The sequence below is a fragment of the Uranotaenia lowii genome, chromosome 3 (genome assembly GCF_029784155.1).
Source record: "Uranotaenia lowii strain MFRU-FL chromosome 3, ASM2978415v1, whole genome shotgun sequence".
Lineage (NCBI taxonomy): Eukaryota > Metazoa > Arthropoda > Insecta > Diptera > Culicidae > Uranotaenia > Uranotaenia lowii.
The window spans coordinates 188,053,127-188,079,684 of record NC_073693.1 but is presented as its reverse complement, the minus strand read 5'-3'; the positions used below and the strand labels follow the sequence as shown (position 1 = coordinate 188,079,684).

General features: G+C 37.8%; 2 protein-coding genes across 2 annotated transcripts in view; one reads left to right on the top strand and one right to left on the bottom strand.

Annotated features, from left to right (window-relative positions):
* Positions 1–26,558, bottom strand: part of LOC129751451 (ATP-binding cassette sub-family F member 2) — a 520,520-nt gene that overhangs the window by 471,547 nt on the left and 22,415 nt on the right. The gene's annotated exons all lie outside the window — the stretch shown is intronic.
* On the top strand, positions 23,838–25,889 carry LOC129751452 (mitochondrial outer membrane protein SLC25A46-like). Its single transcript, XM_055746978.1, has 6 exons — positions 23,838–24,009; positions 24,071–24,240; positions 24,559–24,841; positions 24,901–24,957; positions 25,014–25,229; positions 25,290–25,889. Exons 1-6 carry the CDS (start codon positions 23,972–23,974, stop codon positions 25,825–25,827), a joined length of 1,302 nt encoding a protein of 433 aa, XP_055602953.1. The 5' UTR covers positions 23,838–23,971; the 3' UTR covers positions 25,828–25,889.

Sequence of the window (26,558 nt, the reverse complement as noted above, 5' to 3'; positions counted from 1 at the left end):
CTACGAATTCACTCTTCATCGATTGTTGAAACAATAGCGAATTGACGTTCTCACTTGAGACTCTCTGTTATTGTTTACATTCGCCACGCGGTCAGTACCGTATAATCGCCGCGGTAAACAGTCGTTCGTCCGTCGGTGTTCGTCGCGAGTGAGTTTCAACACCTCCCCTCAATTCGCACGTTCAATAACTCGAACAGCTTTCGATGCTGTGCCTTGGGAAGCCCCTTGGTGAATGCATCGGCAGGTTGGTCCTCCGAACGGATGTGTTTGATGTGGACCTTCCGAAGCTTAACCAGCTCTCGAATGAACATGTATTTCAGGTCCAAATGTTTCATCCGTTGATGACTCCTAGGTTCTTCTGTGAATTGAATACAAGCGATGTTGTCTTCCATGATTAGAAAAGAATCGGTGTTACCCACACCTAGCTCGCCAAGTCTGTTGACGTTTCGTTGACCACGAAACCAGATTACCAAATACCTTGAAGGCATGACCAGAAATAGACTTTCTGTCATCGACATCGTTTGCAAAGTCGGCATCGGCATATCCCATTAAAGCAGGGTTCTCTACCCCCTTGGTGTAGACCAGCTTTGTCTCCGTCGTACCACGCAGATATCGTAGAATCCGCTTTAGTCCCGCCCAATGCGCATCGGAAGGCGTCGCTTGAAACTTGCTGAGTGCGCTGACCGCGGCACAAATGTCCGGCCTAGTTGAAAGAGCCAGATACTGCAAACAACCTAGCAGTTCCTTGAATGGATGATTGGTTGTTTCACCATCCTTCGTCTTCGTCCACTGCACATTCGGATCCATTGGTGTACCCATGGGATTACTATCAAACATGCCAAAACGTTTAAGTATTCTCTCTGTGTAACCCACCTGAGAAATTTCAATTGTTTGTTTTTGATAATCTCTTGAAAAATCCATTCCCAAGAAATGTTTAACTTCTTTAAGATCTTTCATTTGGAATAACCTTCCAAGTTCGGTCTTAATCCAGACCAGGTTAGCCACCTTTTTGCCAACGATAAGAATATCGTCAACATAGAGAACTAGGGTTAGCTCTCTAGCCCGAGATTGATAGACGCAACAGTCACTTTTCAGCGGAATGAAACCAAGTTTCTTTACAACTTCGTCGAATCGTTGATTCCATGATCTGCTTGCTTGTTTTAAGCCATACAAGCTTTTCTGCAGTCTGACGAGTTGTGAGTTGCCCATTTCGTCGTTCGGAAGTCTCATATATATCTCTTCCTCCAATTGACCATTGAGGAAGGCTGTTTTTACGTCCATCTGGTGAATGGTTGAACCAGACTGGTTAGCTAGGGACAAAATTGTACGAACGCTCTCCATTTTGACAACGGGAGCAAACGTTTCATCGTAGTCATAACCAGGTCGCTGTGAGCAACCTTTCGCTACTAATCTTGCTTTGTACCTTCCGTCTTCTTTAATCGCAAATACCCATTTCGATGAGATCGATTTTCGTTCTTTGGGTAAGCTCTCGACCTTCTTCCAGGTCTTATTTTCGTTCAGGGCTTTTAATTCTTCGCTGATGGCAATTTTCCACTTTGACCAGTCATCCCTCGTTTTCAACTGGTCAACAGTTTGTGGAACGTCGCTATTATCTGTTGCTATCTTGGCAGTGTAAAATGGCGCCCTTCTATCGCGCGTGCTACGTCTGATCGGCGAACTACAAGCGGGAACCGGTTGTGACCCAACCTCCCCTTCGCCGTCAGTGTGACTGTCAAGATCTTGTGCGCTATCATAATCAGATTCATCAACGTTACCCACGTGATGTTCTTGAATTGATTCTTCATCGTCAACCACGATGACTTCGGGTTCGTCTTCAACATTCTCATTACCCACGAGATGCTCATCTTCGTTACCCACGAAGTTCTCAGACGCTTCTGAACTTTTTGCTGGAGGTTCGGATTCTATAACTGGTGTATTTTGGCTTGCTGGTTGCGAAATTGTAGAATGAAGAAGATCATTTCGACGATCTAGCAATTCTTGCTCATCAAAGACTACGCTACGGTGTATCTCTACTGTACGTGAGGACTTGTTGTATAACCTGTAGCCGTTGTTTGCGTAACCCGCAAAGATAAGTTTCTTTGTCTTTGGATCTAATTTTTGCCTCTTCTCTTTAGGTACTAGAGCATACGCATTGCAGCCAAAAATGCGTAGATTGCTCAAGTCAGGCTTCTTGCCATACCACATTTCGAATGGCGTCTTGTTATCCACAAGGGCTCGTGTGGGCGATCGATTTGTGAGATAAGCTGCGCAGAACACAGCTTCTCCCCATAACGATTTCGGAAGATCGCATTCGTAGAGCATTGCTCGTACTTTTTCCATCAACGTTCTGTTGATTCTTTCGCTCACGCCATTCTGTTGAGGAGTATATGGTACCGTTAGAACTAATTGGACGCCTTTTGCCTTGCAAAATTCTTGGAAATCTCGTCCTACGTACTCACGGCCGTTATCGCATCTAAGTTAAGCCAACTTTTGATTAAAATGCGCTGTTGCCATCGCTTCGAACTCTTTAAACTTCTCAAAAACCTCGCTCTTGCGTTTCAATAGGTAGATAACGGTAAAATGTGAATAGTCATCTGTGAATGTCACGAAATATCGATGACCATCAAACGTTGTTTCTTCCATATATCCGCAAACGTCAGAGTGCACTAGTTCAAGTGGCCTACTCGACCTCGGTATCTGCAGACTCTTGAACTTTTTGCTTGATTGTTTTCCAGCTAAACAGCTTTCGCAAACTTCGTTTTTGTTGGAAGTCTCGATACAAAAATCCACTCCTTCTACCATTTTCTTTGTTATCAGTGTGGTTACGCCAGTATTGCTTAGATGACCAAGTCTTCTATGCCATGTATCAAAACCTAACCGGTTCTTTCCAAGCAAAGCCTTGGAGTATTTAAGATCCGAAACCAATTCCAGGGAATACAAACCATCAATTACTGTCCCTTGAGAAATGACCTCCCCCAAGTCTGTAATTGAGACCTTACCATCAGAAAAAGTAACCCTTTTATTCTTAGTGGTAGCCTTTCTAACCGAAAGGAGATTTGTCTCTAGTTCAGGAATAATAAGAACATTATACAATTTTATCTTATTTATTTTACCATTAACCATGGCCTTAAGCGATACAGTGCCCTTTTTATACGCCTTCATCGACTCACCATTTTTGGCTGTTGAAAGCTCGATCGGTGTGGCCAGCTTCGAGATATTCTCCACCAATCTCTCATCACATACCATGTGATGAGTCGCTCCGGAATCCACCACAAAGCGAACACGCCTTTCGCTTTTCGTAGTGGCCTTGGTGGCAACCTTCGCCTGACCGATGGCCTTCTTCTGGGTTCCGCTAACCTGCGGAGAAGCCGACTTTAGTATTCCGCCAGCCTGTGGAGGTACGACCTTCGAAGTTGGGCTCGCCTTCTGAATTCCGTTCGAATGCGGGGCTGCCACGCCTGCAACTGTTACTCCCAGCTGCTTGCGACCTGCATCAGATGTCTCGCCAGGAATGGCGACAACGCGCCGCACCGACTTTGCCGCTGATCCGCGTTCGGCAGCTGCACTAATGGGACCAATAGTGCTAACCGCCCTAACGGACGCCTCTTCTGCCAGCTTGCGCTTCACGCGGGCCAACATTGCGTGAGCGCTCACCTTGTCACGCCTGGAACCGTTCTTCTTGGCCGCCTTCAGTTTGGGACAGCGCGACTTGAAGTGACCCTTCTCGCCGCACCCGAAGCACCGACTGTCACCTTTCTTCGACGCGGTTCGCAAGGCGTGGTTAGCTACCGCTGGCTCACCTCGTGGTTGAATAGTCGATGCGCTGGTGTTTTGGAGGAGCTCTGAATCAAGGAACAATCGCTTGATGTCGACGATTGACCTTGAGCTCAACTCCTCTGGCGGCAGAACAGCCAGCGCACCCTGGATGTGACTGTAGCCTGGCGGGATTGCCAGCAGCAACGAGTGGACCTTCTCGCCTCTGCTCAGGTTCGCTCCCATCCGATCCATCTCCCGTATGATGAGGTCGTACTCATAAAATAGAGACGACAATGAGTCAAACCTCTTCATAGGGAGATTATTGAGGCGCCCACGCATTGCAATGATCGCACTCGTACCTTTTACTAGGTAGGAGTCGCAGAGGATGTCCATGGCGTCTTTAACGAAGTTGACCCCAACAATCTTGTTAAGGACATCGTTGTTGATGGCCATAACAAGCTCGTCCATCGCAGCTTCCTCCTGTTCCATCCGCCTCTGGAACCTTTCAGCTCTGGCGGCTTCTTCCACAGGGTCCTCCAACGACAGCGAGTCCACCTCCTCCGTTGGAATCCGGATCAGGGTGTGGGAGAGCTTCAGTCTGGCCAGACGTCTCTCAAGGCGCATCTTCCAGGCTCCGAAGATCTCCGTCCGACCGTCGAACAGCAGTTCTTTCGAGAACCCGGCTGCTGTGTGAGGTAGCGTCAAACCTGCCTCGGCCTGAGGTAGCTGCTGGCCTCTGAAGGTTGGTTGACCACCAACTGCTGGTTGACCACCAGCTCCGCCTACTGCGATGCACCCTTCGAACTTCGGGTTCGACATCGCAATCCAAAAACAATATCCGAAAATCAAAAATGAAAACTACTAAACAGTTAAAGCCAGTTAACCACTGGGCCCATAACCTGTTGTAATATCGAAATAAATAACTCAAGTTTGTATCGGAAAACTGATATCGTAATCATCTTTATTCAAGTCAAGTGATGTTAAAAGGTCAGGTTACAATAGTGATTGATATTGATAAATTGGTAATCTGCCATATTGGCAACACTTCTCTATTGGTTTCCGTAGTGTTCAACTGGCAACACTTCCAGTGAACACTACGAATTCACTCTTCATCGATTGTTGAAACAATAGCGAATTGACGTTCTCACTTGAGACTCTCTGTTATTGTTTACATTCGCCACGCGGTCAGTACCGTATAATCGCCGCGGTAAACAGTCGTTCGTCCGTCGGTGTTCGTCGCGAGTGAGTTTCAACAGTTTAGAAGAAGAAATTTATGTTTTTCCAGTTTTTCTTATCCTGTCATTTATGGTACACCTTTTTTTAACTTGAACTGAACCTCTGAATCAGTCAAAGTTTAGCTGATATAGTGAAATTTTATTATTTCAACAAGGATGGCCATGATCCTGTCCAAAGCACCATCTTTTTTAACCATCTTGTCTTTCGGCTCAATTTTCAGAAACGAACAAAATTATAATAATGTTTTCTTCTTCATTAATGGATAAAGAACATGTTGACGGGTTCCTACTATTGATTTTACTATGGATATAACATCGAGCATCGCTTCATCGTTTTTGAATTACATGAGCTCTAGTTTTGGTGGTATGAGGGTTTTTTTCCTTTTTGCGTTAAAGACCATTACGCATGAATACACCTATTGCAGTAATTTTTTGGTCTGTAAAAACTAATTTCCCCTTTTTTCTATGAAAAAGGATGCTGCAGTAGGGTGGCCCAAAATTGTACTATGTCTGGGATGTTGGGGGCTCAAGCTTCAAATGATAGCTTAGGGTGTAAGAAAAAGTATTTTATATGGCGGCGACTCAGAAAAATGATGTTTAGAGGTCGCACTGGTTCGATTTTTGAAAAAAGGCCATTTTTTCGAAATTTTGTCCTAATAACATTTTCAGATCTTAAAAAAGTATCAAACATGTGTCTCTAATATTTTTTAAATTTTCTTTATTATGTAAGTTTTAAACTAAAAAGTTATTGGGACTATTTTGGACTCTCAATTTTTATGTATGATTTTTTTAATTACGCGATACTGTGAATTTTTGTAAAAATAATAATTAAAATTAACAAAAAAGTGTACTTTGGATTAAGATTTTTAATCAATATTGAATTTAAAAGATGCGCGACGTTAAAATGTGCAACTTTGCAGAAGAAAGTGTACAGCTATGACTTGTCGTTTCAAAGTAATTCAAGTTTCACTGTGGAAAAAAGTCACAATTTTCAAATTTTTGCTAAGAATTGCTCTATATTATGATGTTGATGAGTTTCGAGCAATCAAAGAACCAATTAAACTCCTGATATCAAATTTTTTCATCCTTTTATCGATCCTTAAATCACCAGAAAGAACCATTCCAAGTTTCTAGATTTTTTATTCATTGAAGGTCGTGTTACCCATACTTGGGTGACGGTTTGGTGAATGTGTTATGGCTACAACCACTAAAAAAATTTAAAATAAAAATCTAGAAACTAGTCATGGTTGTTTCTGCTGATTGAAGGATCGATAAAAGGATGAAAAAGTTTGATATCAGAAGTTTATTTGGTTCTTAGATTGCTCGAAAATCAACAACATCATAATATAGAACAATTCTTAGCAAAAATTTGAAAATGGTGACTTTTTTACACAGTGAAACTTAAATTACTTTGAAACGACAAGTCATAGCTATACACTTTCTTCTGCAAAGTTACACATTTTAACGTCGCGCATCTTTTGAATTCAATATTGATTAAAAATCTTAATCCAAAGTACACTTTTTTGTTAATTTTAATTATTATTTTTACAAAAATTCACAGTATTGTGTAATTAAAAAAATCATACATACAAATTGAGAGTCCAAAATAGTCCCAATAAATTTTTAGTTTAAAACTTACATTATAAAGAAAATTTAAAAATTTGTTTTTTTCAAAAATCGAACCAGCGCGACCTCTAAACATCATTTTTCTGAGTCGCCGCCAAATAAAATATTGTTTCTTACACCCTAAGCTATCATTTGAAGCGTGAGCCCCCAACATCCCAGACATAGTACAATTTTGGGCCACCCTAATGCTGCAGTAACCATTAAAGAGTTTGTAGGTAATATTATCAAGCCATTCCGTCATACTGGGAAAAGTTTTTAAGGCATCGGAAAATGTTAAAATTTGTACCTACACTTATTGCTCGATTTTTCGAATTTTATATAAAAGTAAAAAACTTTCTAAAAATAGCTTCAGATGTGAGAAATTATGTCATCATCATTTTGTAATCATTAAAAGATAACTTTATTATAATACATTGACTTAAAAATTGATTCAGTGTGGTGTTATATAAATGTTGCATCTAACCCCGCTGTTGCATGAGGCCCCGTTTGGCGGTATGGCTAAAAGCCAGTACACAGAATTTTTTTTTTACATTTACGTGTCACTGAAAACTGCAACCTGTAAAATAAATCAACCTGTAATTAACAAAACATGTAATTTTAAATTATTTTCCTTGAAAATTAACGAAAATCATTTATTATTACAGCAAATGTCCTGTAAAAAGTTGTACACTAAAAATTAAATGTCACGTAACTTGTTTTTCGACCAGTAAAATTACGGTAAATGTCCTGCTCCTTTTTGTTACATGACATTCGCGTAATTTTAAAGGAAATAATTTTTACTGTGTACACCTAGTTCTAAAGGGGGTTCTAAAACTACTAATTTACTTGAATTTGTTACCTATAATATCAATTCCATTGATTGGCCATGGAGTTCTGTTTAGGCTTTGTACACGGACTTCAGTTAAGCTTTTGACAGAATTGACATCCACATGTTGATTTTTAAACTTCATAAAAATGGATTCAGTTCTCATCTGCAGAATTGGATGAAGTACACATATTTTTAGATTCAATGGTTCGCTTTCGAAAATCATCTCTGTTACATGTGATGTGCCCCAAGGCTCCCATCTCGGTCCCCTATTATTTATGTATCTTATAAGTTGATGGCATTACTTGTCTACTGAACTAGTTAAACGTTCTTGTATATGCAGACGATATGAAGCTTTACATGGAAGACAATTGAGAAGAAAAGTTCAGGATGTTTTAAAATGAAGTAAATGTATTTTACAAATCGTGCATTAAAAATTTTGTTGAACTAAACATGAAAAAATGTTCGAATAATGACGAATGCCCGTGGAAAGAACCAAAAAGATAAGAGACCTAGGTGTTATGTTGGACTCAAAACTTACCTTTGTCCATCACTATAACTCAGTAATTCAGAAATCAAATAGATACTATGCTTGGCTTTATAGAACGTTTTAGTTATAATTTTTTTAACTGTATATGTGTCTATACAGATAAAAACGTTGTACATAATTGTGGCGTTGTGTGGTCTCTGTCGTGATTTTACGAATCTCAATTCAGAGATTCACTTAAACACGTCTGTCGCTCGCGAGAATAGATCAATGACTGACTTTGTTTTGTTTGTTTGTCAAGTGCTGCCAAAATAGCAAATGTTATCATAGAAATTTATGTTATTTTATTCCGAAATAAATTTGATTTATTTGCTGTATATTCTTAATCTCATCCCTACATTCCTTCTCACGTCTATTTTTAAATAAAACTTTTCACACGTCATCATTTGTTTTTTTTTCTTTAGAGCACAATTTTATTTACCAAATATCCACAATTTTTATTCCATATTCCACATCTTTATTCTCCATCTTACAATTTTTATTTAATTTCTGCTTATCCTTCATCACATTTCTACATTCCTTCTAACGGCGATTCCGTCTTTTTTTCCACCGGAAGGCCAAATCAAAACAATCAGCAGCAACAGCCTTAAATATCTGCGCTTTTAACGGCAATTCCGTCTTATTTCCACCGGAAGGCCAAATCAAAACAATCAGCAGCAGCAGCCTTAAATATCTGCGCTTCTAACGGCAATTCCGTCTTATTTCCACCGGAAGGCCAAATCAAAACAATCAGCAGCAGCAGCCTTAAATATCTGCGCTTATCAGTGCGTTAATGCTTATCAGTTAAGAATCTGTTCAAAAACAAATTTTTCAATTTGCTTTACCAAATTTAGGGTGATCTCAGAGTCAATTACCAAGCCACGAATCACGGTGATTACTAAAAAAATTTATAATTATTAAGTGTGAGAAGAAAATTTGCTGCAATGTCTTTCTGAAACGACATAATTAGTTAGCGCGTTTATATAATTCGGTTAGGCTCTTCTAGCACGGGTAAGATGCAACCGAATGCAATGAGACACCTAGTAAACATCTTTTCCATTCGCTACCACACGCTTGAGTATGAATGTTTTGAAAACACGTTCATTAACAGTAAAATTTCATCCGTCAAAACTTTTGAGTTATATGAATTACTAAATTTGAAATATTACGTAAATATATAAGTAATATTTTTGTAACTTATTTTACCCCTAAATATATGCAGCACCATAATGCTTTGTCGAATGACGGAACATATTGAGCTCTACTTTACCGCGTTCAATGTGTAAGATCAAAGCTATTTCAATGGTTAGTAAATGCGTTTCTGTGTACCACCACAGATGGCTTCTAGTTTGCATTCGCAATTTTTCCCTCTAGTTCAAGGTTGTTTTTGCGTCAAAACTGGCATAAGTTTAGTTTTATGAGTTATTAGCTGACCCGATAAACTTCGTTTTACCTTTTGCTTAATAAATCGTTGAAAAATGTTTAACTTTATGTACACGTCTTTAACTTCTTCGTGCTCATGAATCAATTTTCATGAAAATCGTCATAAACGTTGTACGGGAGTCCCCCTTCCATAGAAAGTGAGATTCTCGAAACTATTATACGAAACATCTCTGACCCGAAAACCCACGGATCCCCAATTTCACTTCATTCCGACAGTCCGTGGTTGTGTTTTTTTAATTGCATAGCCACAGGAGCTAAGGAACTAAATTTTAAGGACTATTTCGATTGCAGTTTTTACAAATTTCAACCCTTTTTCCTAATTTGAAACATATGAAGACTGTTGTAGCTTTATTTTTATGTAAAGTTGTCAAATTGTCATATCATAACTGCTCCACAAATAATTTAGATAATTCAACTTTTACGAAAAGTAAGAAATGTACATGGGGTCCGTTTAGAAACCACCATATGTCAGAAAAATGAGATGTTATTTTCGAAAAATAGTCTTTCGAAAAATAGTCCCGTTTTCAATGTTCTCATGTTTTTTCACCTCTTTCAACTGGTAGCCCTTGACGACTGCAGAGCCCAAACAGTTGCCATTAGTATGGATTGTTAAATTAAATTATTTTGGAACATTCTGCGCAAAAAGTAATTTAGAATGACGATTGACTTTAGTTTTAGTGAACACCATCTAAAAGCGGGGTTGGAGTTCAAAAAGTTAAAACTGTTGGGCTTGAAAAAGCGCACAAAAAATTTCTCATATTCGTCTTATCCAACATTTTTGTCTAAAACATCTTTTAGGGTGTTTCGTTATTAAAATTCGTCGATGAAGGAATGAAAGTTAAGGACGATCTAAGAAAATGCTCAAAAAATGTTTGTTGCAAGCTATGTACCTCATGAACAAATATTGAACAAATAATGCGCTTTAATAGTGGCTCCAGAGATACGAATGACCAAAAATGACAAAATAACAAATATTCAAAAAAAAATACAAAAAATACAAAATTGATAAAAGCTGCAAATTCAACAAAATTGGCCGAAAATAAAAGAAAACAATAAAGGGCAAAATGACAGATTATTACCATTTCATATATGATACAAATTGATTAACAAATAGACTAGACTGACAAATTCATATCGAAATAAAACTTTTTAAAACAACACATTATTTTCTCTTTCGAAAAATATTTGTGGTAGCTAGCTCATGAACCAATATTCAGTGCGCTTTAAAAGTGGCTCCAGAGATACGAATGACCAAAAATGACAAAATAACAAAATTTAAAAAAATACAAAAACTACAATAATCACAAAATTTACAAAATCAACATAATTGATCGAAATTTTAAAAAACATTAAAGAACTAATTGACAAATTATTAACATTTCTTAAATGATAAAAATTGATTGACAAATTGATCGACTAGACTGACAAATTGATATCAAAATAAAAAAAAATAAAACATTTTGCCTCACTTTTTTTCGATTTCTTACTTGTGATTAAACGATTTTCCTATGTATGTGACTGTAATGTGTGCAACTGATTTGCAACAATTATATGGGTAAAATTTTGAGAAAATGAAAAGGTGTTCAAGAATAAATATTAATTCGATGTTATCAACACTTACTCTAGAAGCACACGGTTTGGCTGGACACTACTGGTGACTTATTGTATATTATCATTCTCGTATTCGCACGCACGCATTCAACAGAGAACAGCGCAAAAGTGTCCGTTGACCGTACGATGGGATGAGGCGCAATGTAAGGCGTTGGAAACACATCTAGATAGGTAGGTAGGTACCTACGACTTTAGGAACTCAACCCAATGCTAGCGCTAGCTCGTAAGCCAAGACAGAAGAGGGATGTGTATTTTGCATAACACACACGCATAACGAATCTGCAAATTTTCCAGCGTGGGTTGAGAAGATGCCAAATACGCATAACTGATGTGCTGCGCGTTATGTAGCAACGTGTGGTGCAAAGGAAAATCGTACGAGGGGGTGATGTCCAGGATACGTCGATATGGAAAGAAAAGTTTCAAACGGTTAGAGGTGGAGGGATATAGGCTATGACCGTGGAGTGGACAACAACGACGGAACAGGGAATTGTTGGATATGATTTGTAATTTACATATACAGGCCTCTCACATACAACCTGTTCGCGTGGGGTGCTTCTGGGTTGCGTTTCTCTTACTCGAACGAGATGGAGCAAAGATGACAAAGGGTAGAAAATACGAAGATCATTGTGATAATGGCCTGAAGAAATGGGGTGGTAGAGCTAGTAGCCAGTCAGGTTTATTATATACTCGATTTATAAAAAAAACAAAAGCTTCAGGCAAGCAACAAGAAAAAAGGCATTCTTTACGTTATAATCCTCCTTACACGTTGCTTGATTATACTTTATTCTAATCGAATATTATTTTCTCTTTGCCAGATTTTGTCACGAAAAAATTAGAAAACCATAAATATACAGTGCAGGGCAAAACAAATTACGCATATAACGATAGAAACGACAAGAAAACAGGAAAAGAGAGAATATCATTTATTTGTTTTTTTTTCACGGATTATGGGATGTTTTCAATCGCTACGAAAATAATGAAAAAAATTTTATAATAAGTACGGGATATAAGGGCAGAACGAGCACCCGGGCTAACTAGGCATCCCTATTTTCTAAGGAAATACGCATTTTCTCAAATAAATTTTCTTGAGGTGGTCATCGTTGTATAATATGATTTTTTTTTTGGAAAAAAGAAATCTCTTTATTATCTTTGCAGAAATATTAAAAAAAAACTAGGTTCTCAAGTGACGAAAATATTTTAATTTTTGAGCATCAGTAAATAAGCTCTTATGATAGAGCGCTGATGTGGTCTAGTGGATAGGCTGGCGCGAGTCTGGTAACCCAGGCGTACTGGGTTCGATTCCCGGTATCGGCAAGAAAAACTTTTGAGTTCGAATCCCATAAGTTTGCCGACAGGTAAGATGTGTTTCATTGTATAAATAATTATATATTTCAGAAGGAATGCATCTGGGGTTATTCTGAAGAGACTTTTGCAAGCGGAGTGGATTGCCAATCATTGTAGGTCTCTGAAGGTTGGATGACTTCCCTCGACGAACCATCGGCCGCGGAAGCCTGAGAAGCAATTCGAAAACCAAGCCACACAAACATAGGCTAGACCTTGCTACCGATGGGGGACATACATACATACATACATACATACATCAGTAAATAAGCTCTTATGAACGTTAAATCATCCTGATCTATCACGGAGAAAAATATACAGATTTATCAGATATATAATATCATATATTACGCGCTTACAGGAATATAAATATGGTGATTTGGTTCTGACCCGAAAATACGATCAATCCAACCATCAGATGATACTTTGCCACGAAAGGATAAATGGCTGAATTAGCGATCGCACCGATGCTAAGAATCCAACAGGAATTTTCATTTAATCATTAGTATGACTGTTTGTACTGTAAATTAATGCTGCTCCCCGTTAACGTGGGACATCGGAGATTCAAAATATTAATAAAATCAATTTGAACAGATAAAATGCATTGTTTTATTTGTTTTCTTTTCGTTTTAAGGAAACAAATTTGATTTTTTTTTATTTTTTTTTTATTATTGTTGCATTTAAATTTATCACTATTTCATTTGTCTCAAATTGATACGTTTTAAGCGTTTGGCAACAATAACTCATCCAAAAACCCAACCCCATATTAAGCAGCGCAAGCGTGTATGCAAAATTAACTCAAAAATATAGAAAAGATACGGAGCGTGTAAAAAAGGAATGAAGAATACTGAGCGTGCAGGAAAAATCACTAAAGAATACTGAGCGTGTAAAACCGCCAAAAACGTCAAGTGAGTTTCCGGGGAAAAAACGAGTCGGTCGGTCGCCACAACAGCATCGTGGCAGTGCGCGTAAAAACCTGATTGTGGGCCAAGAAAATTAGGGCCAGAGCCGTTCAAACACATCAGGAAGCAGCACAAACGCGGAGAGAGTGGGGCCACGCCACGTGCACATTTCCCCGACGTGCACCGAGTCAGGCGAAAGAAAAGGAAGAGCCAAGGGTACCCAGTGCCGAGAAAATTCGAACGCCAGATATTCGGGCCGGGAGAGGAAAAAACAAGAAGCAAAAGGGTCGCTGAAGGCCTCTGACCGCCGCAGCAGGCGATCATCGGGTGCAGCATCCACAGCGAATTTCGTCGCCGCATCAGAGGCGAGAGACATCGGAAGTCCAGGCCGAGGAGGAAGCATGTTGCAACCTTGTGAAAGCGAGTAAATACACGCGATCGGGGAAAAGATGGGAGGTTTGAGTTATTAAATGTTGCCCGATACACTTAAAGTTAACCCCAGCTTGATTTTTCTTAATTGTGGCACCGACCACGGAAAGGTGGAGCTGGAGGTCTTTTACCACGGCCCTATGCACCGGAGGATCGGCGCGGGATCATTAAAATAAAGGACCACGGAAAGCCTCCATAATATCTATACGATCAGTGCATGAATTTTTATTTTAGCCACTGCACTGTTTTTTTGCATCTGCTGTGGGAGCCGCCGCCATGGCCCTAAAACAAAATGCTATTAAGTTTTTTCGGTGGGAGTTGAACGGCCGGCGCCCTGAAAGAAAATAAAAGCTCTTGTGAAAACATGATTATGATAAAAATTTCAATAACTCAAGAATACTATGTAACTTAAGTGATATGATCTTGTTTATCACTGTTTTTTTATTCCACCTTCCGGATCGGCCCTCGGGGATCAAAGTAAACCCTCTCTTTATGTATCTGAAAAGATTATATAAATTATCTTTTTTCGGGACTCGTTTTTGTGCCACTTCTGCCTTTTTCGAGTCTCGTTTTTGAGAACGGAATTCCCGACGCCGCTCCGTGAGATACTAACGATTTGGATCCAGCCGGAAGCAGTCTACGGAGGTGCTCCGGGCAGTGGTGCGTGCCCGTGGAGCAGAGCAACCAGCCAGTGTTGCCAGATATTCCCGTGATATTCAGATGTGATAAACCTGTGTCGTCCGATAGCTGTAATATGACTGTTGTGCGCATGGGATGTAAAGTTTTTGAACTATGGTAGGAAACGGGCCCGTGAGTAATTATGTAAGCTAGCTTAAGTTTTTAATATGTCGTATTAGTAAATAATTGTAATTGCTACAGATTTGGGTTTTGCGTGTTTGTGTTTTGGGTAAAAGTTAGCCGTGCAGCACACACTGATAGTCAGTGGTGCTCAGCTGCTTCAAGCTTCAAGTCTTACAACATAACAAACCACTTCGGATAAAGTGGGATTTTAACTGTCAAACATCGCATAATCATATATGTGTAAAAATCGACTCGTTTAACATCACGTATGTAGTATGGATGATAAAGTAAGGTAAATTGTAAAATTCAGAAAAGTTAAGTTCACGAAGAAAAAAAAATTGAATGGTAAATTATACAATCTTTAATTCTTCTGGGTGTATAATCGGTTCGGTATCGTTTACACCGAGCGTCAAAAAGTAAAATCCAAGAGGATAAAAAGGTATAAAAGCAGACGTAGTTTCGCCAACGAGTCATTCGTTTACAGACAGTGTTGGGAATAACATCTCTTTCCCTTAAAGCGGCCTAAAGAGTCGTTTCTGGAGATAAAAACACTCGGTCAACTCATCACATTTTGTGAAGAGTTTAGTGTGATGAGTTGCCGAGAGTATTGGTTTTGAATCTTTGACAAAGAATACGACAACGTACAACATACCGCCAATGCAACATAAAGTACCAAAGTTTATCAAACATCGCAATACGATCGTTTTTGATGCTGTTGAAGTCGTAAATCAGAACCGGTTTGACTAATTGTTGTTCTAAAAATTTAGCTAATTCTAAATTTAGCACCCAAACAACTGAGTTACATCCCGAATACGAAAATATTGTAACATAACAGTTCCTGTAGTAGTTATAAAACGATTAGAAACAGCGTAAAAAAACGTTTAGAAAATGGTATCAGAAACCATAAAAAACATTGCACTTATCTTGAATTCCAAAACGACGGTCTGTTGAATATGGCGTTAAGTTATGTTACTGTTTAAAACTATTAAAACTTCTGTATGGAGACACTGTTTTAGGATCAGTTAGGGTATGGTTTATAAAACGCTTAAGAACAACGTTTTCAGGACATTGAACTGTTTCTAGAATGAACACGTGTAGGCATATTTTAAACGTTTTATCAAACCGTTCAGCGAACTGTTACGGGAATCGGAATGATTCTTGTACGAATCGTTTTGTTAAGGTTATTTTGAGGAGCTTTGATGTCTAAACGTCAACCTTAAAGGTTCCGGACTTCTTTATTCCGACGCAATACGAACCGTTTTAGGAACCGTTCCTTAAAAAGGGCACGCACACAGTTTTGGAATCGTATATACGTCGATGGCACACACACACAGAAAAATATTGAAATTTTCGGATTTCGAAATAACATTACTAGAAAATGTTTATCACTTATATTTATTCAATTGGTGTAAACTTACATTTTCTTATATTCCGGATGAAATTGGCAATTGATGATCTAGATGCTAGGTAAGATGGGACATGTATTCTTCATCACCGCCGCAGGTATTGTGGATGGATTTCCTTTCCGGCAATTTTCGTGGGCCTTCAAAGTGAATTTTCTGGTCGAATAGCGACCCCGGGGAATCTGAATGTGTGTAGTTATTATTCGCCCGATTCGACGGTCAATAATTCCCTCAACCGATCTTCCACTCTGAAGGCAGCTAGCAGCCATAACCTGAAAGCAAAAAAAAATGTTCTCAATAATATGGCCACTTACTTTTATAAAAGTACAAGCTGACCCGTTGTGCTTTGCTACACCTTCCGGAAATAAATGTATTTTGTAAAACTTTATTAAAATTTAGATTTTTAAGAGAGCATTGTTTTAAATCAAACCTCATCATACTTCAGAACCAACAACTTTGAATTGAGAGCTGCAGCTGCAGTTCTGAATAGCAATTCAAAGATGGTATATATTATTTACTGATCTCTAAACTCGTTTTTCAAGATCTGAAATTTGTACTCTGTACCCAAAAAAACCTTTTTAAATATGGTCCCTTCTTTGAAAAGCTCTTTATCTTAAATTTACATGGGTGCTCTCCCATCTTTTTCAATTTTGTCCCCCTTGCTTGAAGAAGGTAGGCAAATTTAACCGGCTCGATACCCAAACAGCACTTATCATGGTAATGAAAAATATATTAAATTAGTTATGTTTTAAATACAGTGCAAATTTCTTTTTTTAAATAAATTCACTACGGTAAACATATAAATATTTAAAAAAATATCAGTTGCATCACTTAATAAGTTCTCAGCGTTTTTTTTTAATTTTCTCTTTGAAAGTCAAATTTTCAAAAATGTAGGCAAAAACTAATTTCTAAGTTTACATTTGTCCCGCATATTGGGGCTAGTGTCAATGCAAAGCTTATTTACAGATGCGTCAGAGTAATGGCTTTAAAATGGATTTAATACGAATTCCTGTTTTTTTGTTCTATCAAGTTTCACTGATATATCTGCAGTATTCCTGCAATATAAATTTATGTTTGTTACTCCACTTTTAACGAATGCTGTTCAAAGGGAATGACCTTCATTTACAAAGACATTTAAGAATTTTCAATATCCGCTGCAGTTTCAACATTCGGAATACCCCTTCTGGTCTTTCCAACATATTGAATCATTTTGAAGATGAATTTCTTAAAAGTTCGACGTTTGCCCTTGCCCCACCGTGTAAGTTTACAGAAGGGAATATTGTTGGGAAAGTGTTAATTAAGGGTAAACTAAAAATTTCTCTTACAAATTTTGCGTCCAGTTGAATATCAGTTCGCTTTTTAAAAACGAAACGGATCAAAAGTCTCTTTTATGCAGCCATATAACACAAAAACACTTTTCATGTTAAGTACGTACTTGAAATGGTATGTAAGCAAAAAGTACGATGGTTTTTTCTGAATTATTTAAGATAAAAAGCTCTCATTTTCATTTCTAAATTCGTTTCAGTTGTGTATTTGGGCCGAAGTAACAATTTCTAGAAGAAAACCTAATTTTTAATTTTTTTTAACAGATAAAGTTGAACGTTTGAACATGTTCTAATGTTCCTTGAATGAAAAGTCGAATGCTACCTACATTAACACGAACTAAATATGGAAGTATTTTTGCAAATCTTTTAATTGGTTTTGATTCGATTGATAAAATATCAATCCGTGTCACATCTAGGCGTCATTTATTACCACGTGCTGTGTACAAATCAAATGAGCAAGAAAAAACACATCTAGGTTGCATATCGCCCCACGTGTTTGAGAAACAGGCGCCTTATTGTTAAATTTTCCAGCAATCAATGAACAGTGTGCTTTGGTTACTATCCTCTTGCGTCGACGTTTGCTCGCCCATGGAGACGAAAAACAAACCCCAGGTTGAGAAATACGCGCCAAAATATTCCTACTGATCAGTATGCTATGCCTGGATTACTTTCCTTTTGCGACGCCTCGACCATAGAGACGAAAAACAAACCGCCCAAAGGAAAAAAAAATCTCAAGAAAATGGATGTCATGACTTTAATTTGTTTCGAAAAACTACAAACTTTGTATGGAAGCCTCTCCTTCCTTAAGTCGGATGGAGTTTTGACTATCACAGAAACCATCCCCGGCCTCAAAAACCCTCAGATGCCAGTTTTGACGATGATCGGTTCAGTAGTTTCTGAGTCTATAGGGAACAGACAGACAGACAAACATTCATTTTTATATATATAGATATCAGTATCTCAGGACAATTTATATTGTATTCAACCTACCTGTAACAACCAACTGTCCAATGAGTTTCGGTACTGCCTCGGTAGTCGCGATGCTAATATTATCTTGGACATTTTCGTTGTATCCGGAAGAGCTGGTTCGGATTTTTTAATGTTTTCGTCTTCCAGTTTGCCGGTGCTGTTGTTGAGTTTAAAAAAAGGTGAGAGCTGGCTTTTTAAAATATTCCTAAAGCTGGCTCTACTCCCTTTCAATTTTTTGCCGCAGGAGCCCGACGAGAAGCAACAAAACTAACGCGAACAAAACAAACACAGTAAATGAAAATTACCGAGTTCGGTAATTTATTTTACAGAAATAGTTCTGTAAATGGAAATTTTCGGTAATTGATCAATCTGACGTCTAGTTTCCACCGAACCTCGTTAATCTGTTTTCGATTTATCGAAGCTCGTTAATTTATTTGTAAACAAATCTCTTCGCAGTTCATTTTCGGTAAAAAATCGCCGAAAACTGTAAAGTATAACTGAAAACAGCATCGCTGAGCAAGACAAAAGCTTCAAAATTTGTTTGACATTTGATGACAGTTAATTTATTCCGAGTCTCCCTTCTCACTCTTGCAATCGTAAATAATCGTCTCGAGTTTTTTCATGTACGCGAGTGGAATACCAATAACTTATCAGGCCATCTTCGCCATTTTTTTTCCTTTGCAGTGGGAAAGCAGGCTCGGACCATGGTTGAGCCCTCGATCGCCATTTTTCGGAAGCCGGCTCGTGAATTTTATTATTGTGAAAAATAATTGTGTTTTATTTCGAATTGCTGGTAAGTATCAAATAGTTCACCATCACCAAAATCGGTATCTTTATCAGTCGTTCAATTTACAGTCACAACAATCGTCCAGCAGCTGACTGCCCCAGCGCCATCAAAAAACTTCGAGGTAATGAAGGTTTTTGTCCAGTTATGCCGTCGAACTTGTGTTGTTGTTCTTTGGAAATATGATTTTCAAGGATCCGTTCCGGGTGCTGTTTGTGACATTTTGTAGATGAAATAAAATAAAAATGAGGTGTATTGGGCGTTCGATTGGGAAGCCACGAGTCGAAATTCTGAGCCTATCAAAATTGAACTTTTTCGCTTGAAGCGTCTTTTGAAAATGTCGGTTATGTTTACCGAAAACAGGTAAATTTTCCGCAATTTTTACCGAAAACCGTAAAACGTTCAGTGATTTCAGCTTATAATACGCTGTGTATTCATTATAAGCTGATACAACCGAACGTTTTACGAATTTCGGTACAAATTATGGAAAATTTTACAGTTTTCGATAATCATAACCGGCATTTTGGTAGAAACTACAGATTTTCGGTAAAAACTACCGAAATCTTGGTAAAACAGAACACATATTTCGGTTAAATTCACCGATTGTTTGTAAAAATTATCGATTGTTCGGTAAAAATTACCGACTGTTTGGTAAAATTGACCGGTTGTTCGGTAAATATTACCGAACTTTTAAAGTTTTTCGGTAAAAAAATTACGGTATTTCGGTAATTTTTACAAATTATTAGAAAATAATTACAGATATTCGGTAATAATTTAATGAATTTCGGCAATAATAACAGGTATTTCGGTAAACTCTACCAGTTGCTCGGTATATATTACCAAGCTTTTATAGTTTTTCGGCTAAGCATTACCAGCCTTTCAGTAATAATTACAGGCATTTCGGTTCTACTTAACCGGTTGTTCGGTAATACAACGAGCTGTCACTGTCAATAATTTGACAGATGGTCTTAGATAGGATCAGTCGAGTTTCGGTATTTTTTACCGAAAAAGGTCTGTAACATTTGACAGCTGTCACTTCTCTGCCATGGAAAAAATTACCGAACGGTTTAACGATTTACACATGTTAGGATTTCGGTAAAAAAATTACCGAACTCGGTAATTTTCGTTTACTGTGAATGATCAGCGGAAAACAGTCAGTGGTGCCAGATTCCCCGAACTTTGGGTTTATAGCACAGATGAACAGATGTACAAGCTCGAACAAAAAATCTTCAGAAACTTGTGTAAAATTTCCAGTGCTCTATTTTAAAGAAGCCGTTAAAAAATGACGAAAAACAGTGCCATCTATTGCTAGATTTCTAACCTTTGAACGGCGCAATAGATGGCACTGTTTCTAGATAGCTCTTTAAAATGTAACAATTTTTCGAAAGGACGCAAAGGTATATGAATTCAAAAATGAATAAATTTAAATACAATACGAAGAATTATTCTATACAATTAGATTAACCACGAAGAATTTTAAGCTGAGGAAAATAGCATCATCATATTTTTTTCACTATAGGGACTGCCGAAATAACAAACAGATGTGCAAGCTTGAATTTTAATATTCCAAAAACTAGTGCAAAATTTCAAATGCTATCATTTAAACAAGCCGAATAAAATTTTAAAGTACCTCATTCTTGGAAGAGCACAATCGTATACGAAAATTAATAAATTAACATCATAGCAGAATGGACAGCTTCAACATATTCACAACAAGGTAAATTTGCCTGGTTCATTTTACCTTCATTCTTTTTACTAAAAAAGACTAACTAAGAACTTCAGACAAGCTAGTCGAACCAGTTATTTTATCCAGTTGAGTTTAAAATTAACAATCTCATGAAAGAATACCGATTCTAGGTTTGTTTGAGCGAGCATTTCCTTGTATCATATCTGTTTCTATTTGGTGCTTAATGCTAGTTTGAAGCAATTAGAAAAAAGCATAATGCTAAAAATTTTCATTACGTAAATCATAAATGTGTTGAGAATCTTTATCATCAATTTGATCAAAACTCGTCAAATAGTAATTCGACATATTCATAACTGACTTATAGTTTGTAATTTTGTTTTGTTTACATTTCACTTTCTTCTTGACAGGTCTCTCTGGTGTCCTTGGAGACATCTGGTGGCTCAACCAAAACACATAAAATTGATTGAAAACGGCCGTTGGAACTTTACACACGTTTCAAGGCTTAGCTTGTACATCAGTTCATCAGTGTTTATAGACCAAAAAGAACAAATGAAAGCTATAGAGCATTTCCTGAGACAGATGGTGGTAGGGTAGCATTTTGTTTTTGTTTTGAAAAATGTAAACACCTACTGGTCGCCATTTTGAACTTGGGAGATTAGCACTGTTTAATTATTTCTTCAAAAGATATATTTTTTTCAAATTAACATTACATTACATCAACATTACCTTCGAAGTATGTCATGTTGAAAGTAAAAGCCTTGGCCAATACTCCCAGCTAGCTCAGACGATACTTACAATGTTCTCTCAGGGTCGCTACGCCGTCCTAGGGAGAATGGGAACAACCAATCGTATCTGACAAGGGGGAACAATCACTGGCGGACAAGACAATACCATAGGGCTCGACAAATACTTTAAATTTTAACAAACGGAATTAAGATTATTGGTTTTTTTATTCACTTGCCGTTTTGTTGTCAGTCCTCGGGGTAGCCGGTAATTGATGGCCATCAATTGCGGAAGTGAAGGATCCTTCTTCGCCGGTGCCGTCGAGCTTGCTGGGTCGCGTTCACAATGCTTCTCCAATTGTAGGTAGAGTTGTATGCAACCACCAACCGGTTCGCCAAAGGGGATGTTGGTCGTTGGCGCGTTGCTGAGGGTTGTCCTACCGTATTTTCTGGACACGTTACCACGTGGGCTAGGCTCCAGTGGTGTCGTTCGGATCCGCTTTAGGGCAATTCCAGCGGGTGCGGTCGAGACCGAATTTATCCGACGGAGCGCTGGAAAGCGACGTGACGCTCCTCGGAACGGGCGGGAAGAATCGGGGCACAGACTGTCGAATCTGATTTAGCGACGATTACGACAGTACCTCACGGGGTATCGCCAGACGTGTCTGGTCGGTACGGAACAGGAAACCGGGATATCGGAACCTCAGTAACCACCGTATTCTTCCAAACTTTGGGCTCTCTTGGCCCCACTACGCACGCTGAATCCGAACACTTACAAAACGTGAGGGTTTGCGGGTTTTTTCTGGTGTTGTAAACTTGACACTTTCCTGGTCTCGAATTAAGTGAACGAGTTTTTTTGGAACCAGACTCCAGACCCAGTGTTCGCTCACCAGATGTCGCCTCTCTCAATTTCTCCCAGTCTCCTCTCTGCCTATAACTGGAAGATCCGGTGAACATATAGACTGACAAATAGGTCAACTGTCAGTTGACACTTTACTCCAATTAGGACAACAACGTACAAGCGAATACTTAACGAAACTAATTTAAATTTAAATTTACATGAACTAGCCGAGCCATTATAAAAAAAAAACAAAACAAGCTAGCGCGAACAAAGAAAAAAATATTATATCATCCGTAGGATTGTTTCCGCTTTGAAAAATAGGATTGAAGCGGTAACAATGTCTACAAATTTTTAATTTTAGCTAGTTTAATAAATTAAGAATTTTGAATAACCACTACTATTGCACCGCCAATGTGGATTCGTTACTATCCGGCCATTGAACATGCGTAGTGTTGTTGTTATTTTTACCCTACCACCAGATGCCGAAAATTGTAAACATGAGAAATCAGCTGTTCGGTTGACAAGTCGGGAAATGCCTTATTTCACTTTTAATAAATTTCAACTTTATTCTTGTTGTTAAAAAAATTCGGAAACTTATCACAGTAAATTTTGTTAAGTGAATAATCATATTAATAAATGACGCATGATTAAAAATATCAACAAAAAAAAGTTCATAATTTGTTAATGAATCCGTATAATGTGACATGTTAAACTCAACTGAAGGCGTATGTTGTATTGCAGAGTATAATAATAGAATATCAAAGAGTTTCGTTTTATTATTTTCAAATAAAGAAATTATAAAAAAATATATATTTAAAATTCAGATTGTGAATCCCGATTTCAATCTAATACGGCTCAAAACATTTTCGAATTATGTAAGGAAACTTTCACATACAACGAAGAAAACTGGTGGTAAAAAAAATAATATCAATATAAATATTATTTAAAAATTACTCGGTACCTCAGCCAGTTTTTCCGAGTTTTGGGTTTTGGGTAGTTGAAACTACTCTATACAGTCGCATAAGAATAATAAAAAAATATCAAACATTTCATAAATTTGTACTGATTTTTTGCAAAATCATATGGCATCTATGATCCGCCTTTCGGTCATTTTTGACGGGACTTTGACAGAAGGCATGAACGCTATGGGTAACGATTCGGGATCATTTTACGATTAAAGAAAAGTTAAAGTTAATCTTGAATATACCGTTCGTTCACGTTTCTAGCTACCATCACCTTTTAACATGAACATTCATGTTTCGTTTTTAACGTTGTCAAAGCAAAGTTTAATATAACCGCTACTTTTACAGAAACAATCACTATTTCTGGAGCTGTAGATGTATCGTCCAGACTGTTTAAGATATAGTTTTTTAGTATGCGGGATGACTCGCAACACGAAACTGATCATCTAAAGTTAAAATTTGAACGATTACAAATCTTTTCAACAATTGCTGGCTTTTTGCCGAACAGTAAAAAAACGATGCAGAAAATTTCAGTCTTCCTCCCCCAGTTTTGAAGCAAAAATTTTAAAAAGTTTATGTTACACCCATAAATGTTTCATTGAAAACAAGCGTGTGAACTCTTGAAAAAGCCTTTTCGCGAATCTCCACAAACAAAAGAAAAATCGATCGTTTTGACATATTATGTTCCTTTTTTGCGGCCTCGCTAAATAGGAAAAAATTTGCAACAAACAGAAAAACTAAAAATTACAGTAAATTTATCTTGGTTTTTATTTATGTAGCCAGCATTTTCATCCATATTTTACATGCATAACGATATGGCGGGCTTGGAACATTACGAAAGGTAACAAATTATCATGAAACCGCGTCACTTAACTACTATAAAACGTTCACATACTTTTCAGATATCTGGAAGATGACGAAGATCAGTTAGATAACATAGTCCGCTTCCATCCCGCTTTTAAATCACCACTCGAAACCTCCCATTATCAGTTTATCAATTCAGAGCGAGATTTGACTCTTCCGCTTCAAAAGCACAAGAATGTTCAACCAATCTACGAAAGTCCGGATGATGGTTTGTAAATTGTTAACTATTGTTTTTATTTCTTATCGATTTTAAAGAAATGAAGTACCTATTTACATTTTTAAAGCAACAGTCCACACTAGGAGACAGATCGCCTCGAGACACTGAGACTGTCTAAGCTTTTCAACAACAACAGACAACAATGTTCGTCTCAACAAAAATCAAAGTTCAGGCTGCCTAGTGTGGACTAGGCTTAGGACATCTTGCACGAGTCTAGTACACCGCCATACCAGAATCTAGCAATATATGACTTCTGAACAATATAGGACTTCTGACATCTGAAGCTAAAATGTTTATTCGATTTTTCAGAGATTTCTATCCGGAAGTACTTGGGCGCTAGTGTGAACTTGATAAGTTTAATCACAGAGAACCTTCTGTGTCATCCGTTCCTGGTGCTTCGCAGGCAGTGTCAGGTTCACCATAGTTCACAGAAGTATCACATCGTTCCCCTCACATTGGTTCCAGTTATCGTACATTTGCACCAACGTCAGGGCGTGACCACGCTATGGAAGGGCATTGGAAGCGTTCTGCTAGTGCGAGGGATGACCCTTGCTGTTGAGGATGTTATTTCCAAATTTACACCGTGGCCAAAGTGAGTAGTTTCATTGCAAAATTTATAAACAAATATTAATAGTTTTTTTACATCATTAGAGAGGTAAATTCAAAAACGACGCTCAAGCAGTTTGGACAGCATTTGCTGCTTAAATGGTAAAAAGAGGTATATTACACCATTTTCAATTTTCTAATTAAATATTTATATGCAGCATCAGCTTGGCAACGATTGTACCGTTCTACTCGGCGTCCCTGGTTGAAACAGTCCAAAGTGATATAGCCAGCGAAAAGCCCGGTATCTTCGATGTGTTTCGTGAAGGTGCTAGTCGACTTGTTGCATGGAGTGCCCCACAAAAAGGACGTATGCTACCCATTTGGTCGCTGATGGGTCCCAGTATATCACTTGGAATATCCAAATATATATGCCAGTAAGTAAATATGAAAGTGTTCAATATGCAACAAAATTTTCTTGTCATTTTATTACACAGGCTGTTCATCAGAGGTATATCTACTCGGATAATGTGCCGTCGAGTAACGTTTTTCGATGAGAAACAAGGTGCTCGTCCACGGGACTTCACTGCACAAAGTCAAGTGATCGAGGTCTACTCAACGATGATATCTTTAATGACAACAGAAATCATATTTTATCCCTTTGAAACTATTCTTCACCGGATTCAGCTTCAAGGAACCCGTACAATTATCGATAACTTGGATTCGGGATATTCTGTGGTCCCGATATTGACCAGCTATGAGGGAGTGGTCGATTGCTATCGTCAAACGATGGTTACCGAAGGTATAACGGGTTTGTATAAAGGTTTCGGCGCTATGTTACTTCAATTCGCTGCTCACGTTGCTGTGATTAAGTTAGGAAAGTGGGTGATCACTCAGATTTCGGAAATCATGTCAAACAAACCACCACCAAAGGTTGCAGAATATTACAACTTAGACGTAAAAAATTCGGGCGGCTCAGTCACTATGTCCAGAAGCATCAGCGGAATCAGCTCACTAAGTGACGAGCTATCCTAAGTCCAATAAATCACTAGGAATGCTGTTTTGTTGGTAAAATAAACGATCGAATTGTTTCGGAACATTTTGATGTTTTTTATTTTTATAGGTACATTTTTTTAAATCTATTTTCGAATAGACTTGTGAATTTAAGAAGTTATTCAATTGGCAAACTTTGCCCGACTTAACCCTTCGTTTCATAAAGTAACAAATTTACAACAATTAATGAATTTTATTTTGATTTTTTTTCTTCATGTACTCATCATCTTCAACTGTTTAAAATGATTTTTAAGGAAAAATAAAAAATCATGAAACGAAGGGTTAAGTTACAAATTGAATCAGCCATTACTCATAATCAAGTAAGTCTTCTGTCGTATTTTGTCATCTACACGCTAGAAATTATTAAACCATTTATGATGCAAAAATAACCATTTTTGACCTTTTCCCGGGAAATGTCATTTTATGAGTTCTCCATGAGAAGTCATAAAATGACTTCTAAGGGAGAAGTTCGAATATGGTTATTTTTCAACCGAATGGAATTTCTGGCGGAGAAGTTGGAAAATGGTTATTTTTCAACCTTATTTGGAAGAGCAGTTTGTTTTGATGGACGAATTTAATGGAAATGGCAGGCAATGTTAAAAAATGTTGATGATTATCAATAGTTTATTTTCTATTTTGTGGTGCACAATTTATCCGGTACATATTCGGAGAACATGACAATATAATTTATATTAGATTATTAATATCTGTTC